This window comes from Juglans microcarpa x Juglans regia, chromosome 3S (genome assembly GCF_004785595.1).
Source record: "Juglans microcarpa x Juglans regia isolate MS1-56 chromosome 3S, Jm3101_v1.0, whole genome shotgun sequence".
Lineage (NCBI taxonomy): Eukaryota > Viridiplantae > Streptophyta > Magnoliopsida > Fagales > Juglandaceae > Juglans > Juglans microcarpa x Juglans regia.
In genome coordinates, this window is record NC_054599.1 from 11,705,632 (window position 1) to 11,719,954 (window position 14,323).

At 38.2% G+C, this 14,323-nt stretch overlaps 1 protein-coding gene across 1 annotated transcript; it reads right to left on the minus strand.

The window, feature by feature from the left end:
• Positions 1–183: 183 nt before the first annotated feature.
• Positions 184–4,575, minus strand: LOC121258170 (PHD finger protein MALE STERILITY 1). Its single transcript, XM_041159556.1, has 3 exons — positions 3,898–4,575; positions 3,232–3,520; positions 184–1,564 (listed from the first exon to the last, which is right to left on the minus strand). The coding sequence occupies exons 1-3, from the start codon at positions 4,190–4,192 to the stop codon at positions 184–186; spliced, it is 1,965 nt and encodes a 654-aa protein (XP_041015490.1). The 5' UTR covers positions 4,193–4,575.
• Positions 4,576–14,323: the final 9,748 nt, after the last annotated feature.

Sequence of the window (14,323 nt, forward strand, 5' to 3'; positions counted from 1 at the left end):
TACAGCACGTGTAAGGCAAGGATGGAATTATAAATTTCGTGTCAGTTAATTAGCTGGATGTGAACAATATACGCCAGCGATGGAACTCGAAGCCATGTATTAATTTGCATCGACATCGACTCTCAAATTTACAACTAAATAGCAATTACAAAGCAACTCTCACGGAATGAATCCTAGTACTCACTAAGGTAGAGAGGGCAATAGTACGATTTCCTGCTCGCATCGGTTGCATAAAAATATATGTGGAATTTCAACAGTATTTGGAATCCGAACACATCGGGTGTGCTGCCAAACTTCACAGATATCGCAGGAGACCATTCGTTCCCCATCCTCGTCTTTTGCTCCGCAAGGGCAATCCACAACATGGCTATTCAGACCACATTCGTATATCTGTCTATTCATGATCCCCTGCTCTTTGGTGCTGCCCTGAAACACAAGTTTACGGCCAACTTCAACTAACCCAAAAACCAAATCTGTTCCATTCGCATTCAAATTCAACACTGATTCCACAACTAAGCTCCTCAATCCCCAATACATTTCCCGGAAGTTCCTCTGCACTTCTTGCTTTAGTTCATCAATGGTGGCAATGTTTTTCAGCGTGACACACTCGTATGGCGGCATTGCTTTCTCTGTACCTTCATCCTGTACGTCTTCGTTGCTCCTCAACAAAACCGTGCAGTAAATATTTAATTTTCCTTCGAACCCCAGTTCAACTTTGAAAGGAAGGTCTCCACTGTATTCCTTGATGAGGTATTTGGAGTCGAGAATTATCCTGGAAGCCACCGATATAGCTGAAAAAATCCCTGCACCCAGCGCTGGCTTTTGGTCTTTGAGAATGCACTTGTACAGGTAGAATATGTCTTTCATTAATTGTAGGCTACTGATCTTGTACCGTTCCTTAACTCTCTGACTGGTCATGAAAGAACCCTCTTGATTTGGTAACACATTTGAGATGTCTTCTAAACAATACTCAAGAACTTTTGTCACTGGATTTAAGCTGCGACGAACCAGGTAATTTCCAACAATATGGTTTCCCAATGATTTTAACACAAAATCTAGCAAACCGGTGTCACCAATATAGGCACGAGCAGCATCCCTAACTTCTTGCCTTGAAACCCACCTAAACTCGGCCCTCTTCAATGCCTCAACTATCACTCGTGTAGCCATTTCAACCCTCTTCGGCGACCATCTACAGGTGGTTTCTGCCGTGATTCCCGAGTTATAGGTATCGATCGAATTTTCGGTAGGAAGACGAGACTTGAGCTCTAACATGAAATTGAATAGGTCGCCAAGGGTGACTAAGGAATGATCTGATAATGCTTGATATCTTGAGAAGATAATGGGAATTTGATGGTTGGAAGTGCCAAGGTGGTGGATTAATAGGTACAAGGGCATGCCTTGTATTGCTTCTATTGCTTTTTGGTACATTGATCGAGTAACGCAAAAGGTTCCACGCCCGAAATCGTATCCCCACCGGCCGAACCATGGCTCCCCGTATCCTAGTCCGTGTAGCAGCCTTAATTCCATGCCTCCCTTCTGTGAATTGTCATTCAAACTCACTTTCCTACCAAGTAAGATCGAAAACACTTCAAAATCAATCTTTTCTTTTAATCCTAGTAGAGCCTGACCAAATGACAACAGAGGGTGCTGGAAAGAAAGCAAAAAACAATTGATCATAGCTAAAGTGGTTGAGCCAAGTTATCGGGAACTTAGCTACACCAGGATCCGAGGATATTGCAAATGCAAGTGGGTTCAGCTAAACATCCGATTGGCAAGAATGTAGACAGAAACATGGAACTTACTTTTTGTCTTTTTTTTTGTTTTTGTTTTGGGCTTTTTTCTCTAATATTGCAAAAATAACCAAAATGTTTGCTGGCTAGTATTTAAATCGAGGTTCGCGACATCTGCTCGTAACCTTCGTTTCTTTTTCTGTCCTTTTCCCCCCTCTATTAAGGCCAGTAAAGGAAGGCCCTCTCACCCAGAAAAAGTTTAGAACAACGGCTCCTTGAAACAAACTAGAGTCTAGAGTCTTAGGACTGTTCATCGGGCCAGGGTTTTTCCCGGCCCGGTCTAGAACCAAGGAAACCTGATTTTCGGTTCCGGGCAGAATCGGAGTTACAAAACCTGGATACATCCGGTACCTTCTTTCTTCTTCTCTCTCTTTCCTTTTTTTTTTTTTAAAAAAATTTAGTTTGAATGTTTTGATCTGAAAATTGTTGTTGATCTCTCATTTATCTTTTGTTGTCTGAATTTTAAGCATAAGAATTCCTATCATTTCCAGTTTTGAGAGACGAGACATAAGTCCATATTAAATATAGTGTAGACATATAACAGGTACTTTGTTTGAAAGCTTTTACCATCTTTTTTTAGAAGCTTTCTATCTTCTGAATTCCTGATAGGTAGAATTTTACTTTCTAGTACATTTGCATTTAAAAAATTTCAAATAAAAAAAAAAAAAACTTAAAAAGAACAAAAAAAAAAAAAAAGAAATATCAGAACATTCAAATTGAAAAATAAAATAAAATATCGGATACCGGATTGTAAATCCGAATATACCCAATTTTTCAAGCTGAAAGCCAGATTAACAGTCATAATCTAAACCCCCTTTTTTCCCTGCAAAAAATTATGGTCGACAGTTTCCTCACCAACTACTACTGGATTGTCAAGAACAAACACAACTTTGACCCTGTTTATAACTTGACGTCAAAGACCCCACAGTTGTATAAATTGACCATTAATTTTAACATAAATATATAAAGACAAAAATAATCTTAACAAAAATCAACGTCAAATTATTACGACCGAGTTCTTAATTACACATCTATATGACAACTCACCCGTTAAAACGAACTTTTCAATATGATTTGCCCCTTAAAGCACTTTGAGAACTCCCCTCATTTATTACGGAAATATAATAATTACTCTCCACCCACCACGGGAGCCACGACCAGAGTTTCTTTGAAAGAATCATCTTAAGGGAACAAAGGCGGATTTTCTTAAATTAGGCATTAAGTTTGTTGGTTTGGATTTTCTTTGGTTGGGTGTTATGGTTTAGGTACCTGTCCTCCTTTCATTTAAAAAAAAAAAAAAAAAAAAAAAAAAAAAAAGTACCTCCTCTGAAGAGTTTTATGACTTCTTTTTATTGTTTTGCATGTGTACCTCATGATATGTTTTACGGAAATTACGCAAAACATATTATTAACGTAAAACATATTATTAAAGAAAACTAACCTTGCTCGCAACCCAGTGCATAAACGATCCCAGAATTCCATGATGTGGTGTCCAGCCAAGTCCGAACCCATTTCAACACCATTAACAGACAGCAAATGTCCGTACCCGTTAGAGTGAAAGACACCATGCATGATATGGCCCTGTAGTTCCAATAAATTTGACTTACCATTGGCTGAGCCTGCCCTATTGTTATTAGAGTTGCCTTCGCAGTTCAAGTAAGCAGCCACTGTGTCCTTGGTAGGCAACAAAAAGTGATACTTCTTATTGCAAATCATATGGTGTCCCCAGCCTGAGCTATTATAAAACCAAATTAAGTACCATGGGAGTTACATTGAATGTGGATAAAAATCTATTTGCAATTTGCTTATTGACGACGATCTCCCTGACATCTGGACTCGATTTTTTTTTCAATGAGTAGACTCAAAACGTGAAATATTTAAATGTAGAGTTAGAGTTGGAATTTGGGATTTTTATTTTGATACCATCATGTAAAACTACTTGTCCAATAAATTTAAACTGATGGAAAAATATAAACTTAATTATTTATATTATATCCTTAAAAAAGTAATCTCGTATTAGCTAATATAAAAGAAAGTATTGCCGTTTCGATTTTTTTAGAACTATAATATATAAAAATGAACGTGGATCGAATGAAAAGTACTTTACCTACGTATTGACAGTGATTGCAGTGACGATTGAGGGATGCTTCAACCGGTTCTTCAACAACGAATAGAAGGATTTGGACGGGATGGTGGCGATGGAATTCAAGCTGAAATGACCAACTTGAAATTTCCCTGCTGGAGTTAGTCTCCAATTGCCCAAATTCAAGAAGGGCTTTAACATTTTCCCGGAATGGCCCTATAAACTCAACCGGATAACCAGGCTCTCCAAAGCTCTTGAATCTGAAAACCCTCTCTCCTCTCTTTCTTTTCCTGCTGCCAATCAGGTCCAGGTGCGACATCTTGATGCCAACAAAAGATAAGAATGCGAAGGAAAGATAATTCTAGAGAGTTATAAGGGAAGCATGAAGCAATTAAGATAATGGTGAAGTTCAAGCATGCTAAGCAACTAAAACAGCCTTTTACATATAGTTGATGGTCACACGCATGGTGCCTCGGAAATAAAATTGGAGGAGACCCAAAAGAGCCCCCATCCGCTTCTACGGCTCGCTGTCTGCATGATTTGTTACAAAAATAGCTCCGTTGCAAATCTATCGCGGCAAACAATGCCATGAATGGCATCTTGGTGTAAATTAGAAGTACCATGCATTCCATGATGCAACTATCCCACCATTAGAATGCCTTTTTTCTCCGGAAATTTCTATGGTCAGCTGGGAGAATGTTGATTTTGTTTATCCTCAGGAAACAGATCATATAAACGCTACATTTCTTGGCCAACTACCCTCTGTGAAATGTTTCAATACAACTATTTTTTTTTTCTTTTTACTTCTTGTTGTTCTTATCGATCGAGTACATTTCATTTTTACCTTTAGTAGTGGGAGTCTTAAAATGTTAAATATATTTCCAAACTTAAAACGATTGATCAATGCGAACATGTTAAGCTAGGGAGTGCATTCAACTTTGTGAAATTAATGGTAATATATGTTTCAATTGTAATGCCCCGATCCCGGAGGTCTACAGAGTTAACTCTTATTACCTACAATCATCTCCCAACAACTCAATTTATACATTCCAAATTCTCTAGCTAGCTATAAAACATAAAATTATTGTTATGAACCCATAACTCCAATATAACTACTCTAAGATACCATGAAGCCTCAAAATAGCCGTCAACCTTTAAAAATACCATCAATAGAACCAAATAAAACTACTGCATAAAACTCTCCCAAAATCAAGGTGCCCTCTTTGAATTTATTCCACTATGCTCAAATGGCCTTATCCATGCCACCTATTCTTGATCATCAGGTTAAATATCTAAGCCATCTGAAAATATTGTTGAGATAAGGGGTGAGTTACAATGTTTTGAATACCGTACTGGAAGCCGTACCCGTCAAGGCACTGTAACGAAATATTTCGATACCGGTACCGTTTCGTGTACGGTTTCGGGATAGTCGATATACGAATAAATTATATATAAATATATATATATAAATTATATTCCAAAATAATAGTCTATATATGAATAAATTATATATAAATACATATATATATAAATTATAAATAGCCTAATCTGAATTGAGGGTCAAAATATAAACTTGTAGTTTGAAAAATGAAAAAAAATAAAAAATAAATTGAAGGCCGAAATATCGGCCGGTACTGGTCGAAATATAGGCCACTACAGGCCGAAATTGAGGTACCGGCCGGTGTAATGCCCCAGTCCCGGATGGGTCGGAGAGTTACTACCAGTCACTCAAAATCATGTCTCAATCATACAGTCATAGACTCCAAAGCTTTCAATGACACATACAACTCACTGTTTCAAATCAACTACACCACAAAATCTCAAGATAAACCCCAACCTTCCAAAATACCCAATCGACAAAGCAAAAATAGAACTATTGAATAAAATGCTCAGATAACCAATGTACCATCTTTGTACTTATTCCACTATGCTCACGTAGCCTTATACAAGATTTCTAGTCTTGATCCTCAATTGTACCATCAAAATATCTGAAAAATATTATGGAGATAAGGGGTGAGCTATCAACAACTCAGTAAGCGAGACATATGCTAGTGTGCAAACATGAGCATTTACAAAGTACAATATGCAGGACAAAATATTTTACAGAGTTATCATGCAGAACAAAACATGTTTTTCAAAAGTAACAGAGCAATGGTTTTATGACAAGTAAGACCCGTAATACTTTGGCATAGCATAAACTGAGTATCATCATCACATCAAAACAGAGCATCACACAGTAGAGACCATGTTTCACCCCTTTGGTAGGGTTGTGCTAACCCTGGTGGCCAAACCAGGCAGAGACAGAGGTGAAATCTTTCCTTTATTCTTCTCGGAGTCCCGAGTGTGCACACAGGAAAGACCACAATAAAACCACTTTGTTTCCAAAGTGGGTGCACTCAGAGACAGAGAAGTTGGTACCAACCCAAACAGAGCAGAGCATAACAGAGTAGAGCATAGCAAAGCAGAGACAAAGTTGGATATAAAAACCAGCACACCATGCCAAAGGTTTTCAGATATTATATCAAAATAATACAGAATACCAAAACAGAATCAGACAGTCTACACACTGAAAACAAAAGCCAGAACATATTTCTAAATAAATGCACAATTTTTCAGATTCTCAATATTGCTCATTTTTTCATATTTCAGAAACCATATGACAGAAATTAGCTCAGGTCTACACAATGCATATCAGAAAGTGTTTTTTTTTTTCGTTTTTCACACAGATTTCATGAATAATGCAAATAAGTGACCGAGGTTGATCTTTGTTTTTGTTTTTTCTTTTTTCCAAGTTCTCATCTCATCACAAAATATGCAAGTTTTCAGAATGTTAACCTCAGTCTTATTAACTTGTATAAACCTAGCATAGGAATCCCACTTACTTGGACTTTTTAGCTTTTCAGAAAATCTTCACAATAATGCCAAATGAATATCAATCGTCACCTATAGAAAAAAAATTCATGTAACTTGAATGAACTTCCAATTTGAACAGTTACTTCGTAATTACACCTGAAATACCTATTATAATTCCTCAAGACCTAAAATTCTTATAACTCCAAAAAAATACCATCACTTCCCAAATTCCTCAATACCCGCTTAGCATCTTTGACTAAGATATTAAATTCTTACTTATTAACTATTGAAATTACACTATAAAATTTAATACTAGATATTATAATATAATAAAAGTAATATACTTTAAAAACAAGCCCAACGTATAACTAGGCGTATTTTGGGAAATATCCATATAATGCATGGGTTCAAAATAAAATAAAATTTTTTGCACTTACTAAACACTTCAAAAATTCATATTTTAGAAAGAATAGTATTACAAATAATATAATGCAAAACTTTATCAATTTTGTTTATAAGCTATGTAATTTTAAGAAAAAGAAACGATACTAACAAAAACTTTAGGTTAATTTATAACCCATCTAAAGGGACGGTGTTTTAGGAAATACGTATAAGATGCGTGGGCTTATTGGGAAAGACCATGAAAACGAAAGGAAAACCAAGTTGTGAAATGCTCTAGACCAAAACAATATGCGACTGAGGATTCCAATACTCACCGAGAGAGGAGGCGCGACGCGAAGAGCAGGGAGGTGGGCGGCGGTAGAAGGTGGTCACGCGGCGGCATTGCACTAAGATCAGAGAGAAAGCTATGAGAGAAAGAGGTAATGAAGAGGAGGTTGTGGGGTAAAAGCAACGAGATGTCGTGGTCTCACCTATAGGAAAAGCAACTGGATGATGGGAGGTGGTCGGCGGTATCTTCTCTGCAAGTGGAGGCGACGTGGATGGCTACCGTCGTCGCTAGGCTTCACCGTCATGGCTGGTGCCACCTAATGGAATCAAGGGCTAGGGAGCACAAGAGATGCTCTGCTTCGGGGAGTTCAAACAGGGGAAAAAGAGGCTAAGTGTGGGTATGGTGGTGCAAGGCAGTGCTGTAGAGTTGTTGCCCAGTTGGTATCGTGGAGGGGGGGTGGTTTTTGTGGGTTTGCCTTCTGTTGTTCCGATGGTGGTCCTCGGTGGAAATGGGGCTGTTGGCGTGGAGGAGGATGCCGTGGGTTGGTTTCCGTTTAAGGACACGGAGGGGCTAGGCCGTGAGGGATGTCGGGCTGTCCCATCTTGCTGTAGCTAAGCACAACTGGTGGCTTCCAGCGGTGGTCTGGTGAGGCGTTGGCAGGCGGCTGGACTTCAGCGCTTGGCGGTTTGTGGCAGAGGCATTGCCTTATGGTCTGGGACCGTGGGCTTTGGGGGCGAGGGTGAGAAACTGATGTGAGGGAGAGGGAGAGTCTGATGAGAGTGAAATTTCTGAAAGTGAAGAAAAAGAGATACGGTTGAGAAGTTGAAGAAAAAGTGGGAGTGAGATTCGGAACAAACAAAAACTGAAAGTCCTTGAGGGAGAGAGGAAGAAACCGTCTGAGGAAAAGAAAAAGGAAGGAAAACAAAGGCTTAAAAGCCTTACCTGAAAACGACACTGTAATGCTCCTCTAGTGAGAATTGGTCTGGGCTTGGGTTTTACAGCCGGTATTTGGGCCGGTACGAAACGTATATGGTACCTGTACCGGCCCAACGGCAGGTATGGAAAATATCGGCCGTACCAGCCGGTACGGTACGAAATTGAAAACAGTGGTGAGTTATCAACAATTCAGTAAGCAGAGAACATCTACTAGTTTGTAAACATGAGCCTTTTCAGAGAGTTCAGAATGCAGAAACAAAACATTTCAGTTTCAATATACAGATTTCAAAACACATGTTACTAGAATATCCGAGCGACAATTCAAATGTTCATATTCAATATGACGCCCCCAGCCCCCGCTTGGGATTAAAGCGTGACTAAAGCGTCGAGACATGTAACACAAGGCTACATACCCCTTGTACATGACGGTTAAGATGCAATACACCTATTGATATCTAATAGTATGCAGTATATCGTAGGGGAAAGTCTACTTTGGTTAGATAAATAAGACAAATATCATGGTACCGAAGCACATAAATCCCAAACAGAAATTTCATAAAAGTCATCAAAGACTTAATTGTTCCAAAAGAGACTCCAAAAACATAGGACCGTTCATCAAGTGTCATCAAAATAAGTCATTCCTCAAAAGAGGTCCCATAACATAAGTCTTTTAATGAGGTCAATCCTATTTGGCCTTGTCTTGATTCAGAATCCTCCCCAGTTGCTCAGAAAGTTGCAACACCTCAGTGATGAATTGGTCAGCAAGTTCCACCCTTTCCAAAATCGACGACTCCTGAGAGACCTCGCGTCTCTCTGGAGACTCCTTAGGCATTTGGGGAGTTGTTCTTTTATGTTTCCACATTACTATCCTTTTGGGATCCTGTCACAACTTCTACCATTCTAAGTAGGGGAATGATAGTGGAATTTATAATAGTGAGATTTCAAACAATATCAATAAATAAACAAATAATATGTAACAAATATCGTAAGCATATGTAAGCAAACTTGAGATGAATGCATGGACATGAAACTTTACTTATGCATTTGAATTTTTCAAAAAAATAACATGTGCATCATGGCTTCCATAATCCTTTTTTTTTCATAAAACATCTTTTTGTCGTTTCATACTTGTTCATTGAACATACTTGTGAGCTCGGATTCTTGTTCATATATCATAGCATAACTTGAAGCTCAAGGCCTTTCTTTGACTGTTAACTTATAAATGGATACCTCACGGTTCCCTTATGCACAGTGTGTTCCCCGCTAGTTACCGCATCAACCATTGACCATTTTGACCAAAGCGACTACATCTTACTTTTAATCATTCATATTACGACAGTTCGATTTTTGCCTTCATTGTAGAGCAGCCACTAACTTTAGGTGCAACACGGCTCTAGTGTCCTTTTCTTTTAGGAAGCATTCAAGGTCTACGAACTATACCTTGTTGACTCAAGGCTAACCACTCTATTTTAGACACACCCGAGTGGACATGAGTGTTCCACTAAGACATCTCCCCGTCCTAGCCTTTGGGGTCGTGACAAAACTTTTTAAAAGACACATTTTCTTTTTGAAAAATTTCACAAACCCAATGCATGTGACATGAACTACGAAACTTTGAACTTTCATTGGACACATGCAAATGCCGAAACTTAATCATGACCATATAACAACAATCATGCATATCCATGTACATTTCACATTTCGGCTTGAAAATATTAGAACATGAGACCACGTTCTTTTTCATAAACTCTGAGGCATTTGACTAACAAGCAAGAAACAAACATTCAAAACTTGACATGTATTATGCAATAACCGAAACATATAAACCCTAGCATGCCCGAGAATTGGTTTTATATTCTTAGAACTTCAATCACATAATGTTAATACTTCATCTATGGTCTTGAACGAGACCTGGCAATTTTGAAATATACTTTACACCAACTTTTCATGAACTTAGAATCTTCTAATGTGTTTAATAAAACTTTATCAACGAACATGCATGTGTAGCCGAAACATGCTAGTTAACATACTTATGGAAAGACAAGTATTTTATGGGCTTAATCCTATAAAAATTCAGTCATATAACAAATATCTATGAAGATGTTAGGAATCATGCAATCCGAACCCTAAATGTGACCTCTCATTCCATTTTCATGATATAAACTAACAACAATAAACCATTTCAACCATATATTGAATAATCATACAAGGAACCGATTATATCACATGAAAGAATATCATCATTTCAAGTACCAACATGCAACCAAATAACAAATGAGCTCACATGACATATACATAAAAAATCCAAGTATAATTTAAAAACTTACAAAAATCCACAATCGATAAGTGAGCAATCTAAAAAAAATATATATATAACAATCATTAGGATCAGTTATCCAAAACCCTAATTCGTGTGTGAGTGTTGTGCTCTCGACATATTTCCAATAAATAGTCTCCCAATATTCGGACCTCCCTTCCTCAAGTCCAAATCTTGCATAAAACAAAATCCTAGTTAAAAACACAAAAGTCGTGCCTTCTTTCCTCAAAACATCATGCTTACGAACTTAAAGAAAATGAATTTGAGTCTAAAACCCTAATCTAGCCGAGTGTGTGTATGGGTTTGCTCATGTGAGAAAATTCTCAAGAACCGAAACTATTTTCTTCTTGTTTATGTGTGTATGAGCATGTGTTCATGGTGAACTTTGTCAAGTCTGAAACTTGCTTCCTTTGGTCGCATGTGTAGTGTAAGGAAAAAGAGTGTTCTTGCTTCTTACCTTGTGTGACTTCCTTATTAGAAAGTATCCTCTAGTTTTGCTTGCACATAAAATGGTGTTTTGAAAGAAGTGAGTGTAGCATGGACGATGTTTGGATGGAGAGAAAGTGATAGAAAGTAGAGTGAATGGTGTGGCTGAAAGCTTCAAGAGAAATTATCCAAGTGACTAAAAATTTTAGGGTTTTCGACTCCTCTCCCTTTTGTAGAGATAAGAGGCTTCTTGAACAAGCTAAACTTCCTTGCATGGATGCCAAGTTGCGCATCACCCTTGAGCCTACCTCTCAAAAACATGGGAATGTTTTGGACAAGTGGCGCCACCCTCCCAAAAACTGAAATCCACCATCCCCTAAATGCCCTTCATCTTGTGCTTAGGTTCAATGAACCTCATAGCAAAATGGTCTTTCATCTAGCTAGGATCTTCATCAATCTCCTACAAGTGTGATGTGTGTGCCAAGTGGTATGTGAGGAGTGTGTGTGTGCATGATGGCCGAAATTTCTATCTCCTCCCAAGAATATTTTCTTTCACGAATATTTTTGGACATTGTATGATTGGTCATGGTGGGTGGTAAAAATGCACAAACTATTTTGCCCTAGTCGTCCATCTCAAGTGTGTCTTCTACAAGATTTTTCTAGAATCCTCATAGGCGTGTAGGCCTTCTCTTCCCAAGCAAGATCCTGTCCTTTCCCAAGATAATACATCTTCTCCTTCCCTTTTGCATGCATGACACATGGAAAAGCAAATCACCTTTCTCTATAGTTGCCGTGGATGCCCTTTGGGCATCCTTCAAGTCCTAACTTTCCATAGCCATATCATTTCCCTTCTAGAAACCTCCCTCTATTAGTGAGAAGTGTCATAATACCTCTTCATACAGCAAGCCTTCTTGCATGCATGACACATGGCAAGGAGGTGGGTGATCCTCTATGGTAGGCGTGCAAGACCAAAACCCTAGACTCTCTCACCTCTCTTCCCTCAATTCAGTCCAGATTCATCAAGTCCTAGCTGTAGGCTCAATTGGATGACATGTGGTGTCCAATGAATTGGGTTGGGCATGTGCCCTAGTTCTATTAGGCTTCAAAACCCTAATTCTCCTATAGAGGTAGAATCACACGCAGGCTTGGGCCTTTCTCAAGGCCTTAGATGCCGAGTACCAAACCAAATTTTTAATTGGGTTACTCCACCTCTCTTGGCCCAAATTAACAATATTTAATAGAATTGCATAGAAAGCTTAGCAAATATCTTTGTTGTCACATCCTTCCCCTTTAGAAAAAGACATTGTTCTCGAAATCAATACCGTAGTCATAAAACAAATCTATTAATAGAAAAAAATTAATCCTCATTGGTACCACTTGCAGTAGCTGCTATAGAATCCTCAGATGATAACGGTAGCGGTACTTCACCTTCTTCTTCTGTCAACCAATCTTGAAAAAAATACAATATAATGTCCAAGTCATAATCATAATAGATGTTTACTCGCATCTCATTTAACCTATGCTCAATCTTGAGCTCAGTATCTTCAATGGGTTGTCCTTCACAATAACGAATACGGTCAGTAGACGTATTTGAAGCTTCAATAGGCTCATATCTTAAAGCGCCAGCTTCTGCAATGCGACTGGATTCTGCCTCAGGGTTAAGTCCGAGTAGACGTAACCTATTTGCATCTCTCCATGCCAAAGGATCGTGTGGTCGTTGACGCTCTTCATTTGGTAGGGCTTTCCTTAGAAAAATATTGCCTTGAAAATCCGCATCCAATACATGAGTGTGATGATACTTGAACCTTTCCATCTGTTGCCAATAAGCATTCATCATTCAATCCCTCCTTACTTATCAGCTTCTGTGACTGCGTTGGTGTCTCGCTCTAATTTGCATTATCGAGGATACAGACATGCGAGGGGTAATCTTATTACGAGCCATGCCCTATTCACAGGTATGGTAGGTGCACATATCATGACTAGAATTCAAAGATAACGCATCACACTCATACACAAGAAGTCGAGGTACAAAGAAGCAATCATTTATAAATGAGACTCATGAATACACAAGTTCTAAGTTACAAACAAATGAGGATATTTAGTCCTCATCTCTTTCCCACGTTGCTTATTGAAAAGATGGGTTGTTCCAAAGTACTTTTACTAAAGATACTTTTTGATTCCTTAGCTCTTGATCTTTGTTATCCACAATTTGCACAGGCCATTCTTCATCAGATAGATTTAGCTGAAGTTGTATACTACCGACTTCCATTACCGCAGGCTGCCTTTCCCCAAAGCTCTTCTTTAATGACGGCACATGAAAGACATTGTGCACTCCTTGCATCTTAGCTGGTAGATCCAAACGATATGCTACTGCACTAACTCTTTCCATAACTTTGAATGGTCCTACATACGTGGGGCTCAACTTTCTTTTATTCCTGAACCGTATAACTCCCTTCATGAAAGATACCTTGACATACACACAATCTCGCACATTAAACTCTAAATTCCTTCATCGTTTATCGGCATAACTCTTTTGACGGCATTAGGCTGCTTTCATCCTTTCCCGAATTAGCTCCACCTACTTTCATACGTCTTGCAAGTATTCCAGTCCTAACAACTTTCTTTCACTGACTTCATCCCAATAAGGAGGGCATCTGCACTTGTTACAACATTTCATATGGTGCCATATGTATTGTCGCCTGAAAACAATTATTGTAAGCAAATTCTATCAATGGCAAATGCCTTTCCCAATCGCCACTTAATTCCATTACGCAAGCACGTAACATATCCTCCAATGTATGGATAGTACATTCTGTCTGTTTGTAACACCTTGCTCCTTCTTTCTGACGTAAGAAAATTTCGAGAATGAAATTTATTACGAGGAGAGGATGTAACAGCCAGCCCCTTCTCTCTAGCAACTGCGAGTCTCGTCTTATGTCCCAAAGCTCGATGGCATGTTTTTAAAGATATTAAGTAATTTCTAAAGTAAGTCTAGCGTTTTAAATGCTCTGGAAATATTTATGTGGGGGTATTTTCAGTATTATTGAACCAAACCTGATTTTAAGTAAGACAATTATAATATTTTTGAAGAGTTCCGAAAATATTATAATTGAAGAATACTATTTTATTAAAATGATTTTAGTTATTTAAAATATTATGAGATTTTATGTTGAAAAATCTAATTAATTCGATGGTTTTATTCTCTTAAAGATATTAAATAAGATTTCATCATTTTATTAATGATGAAG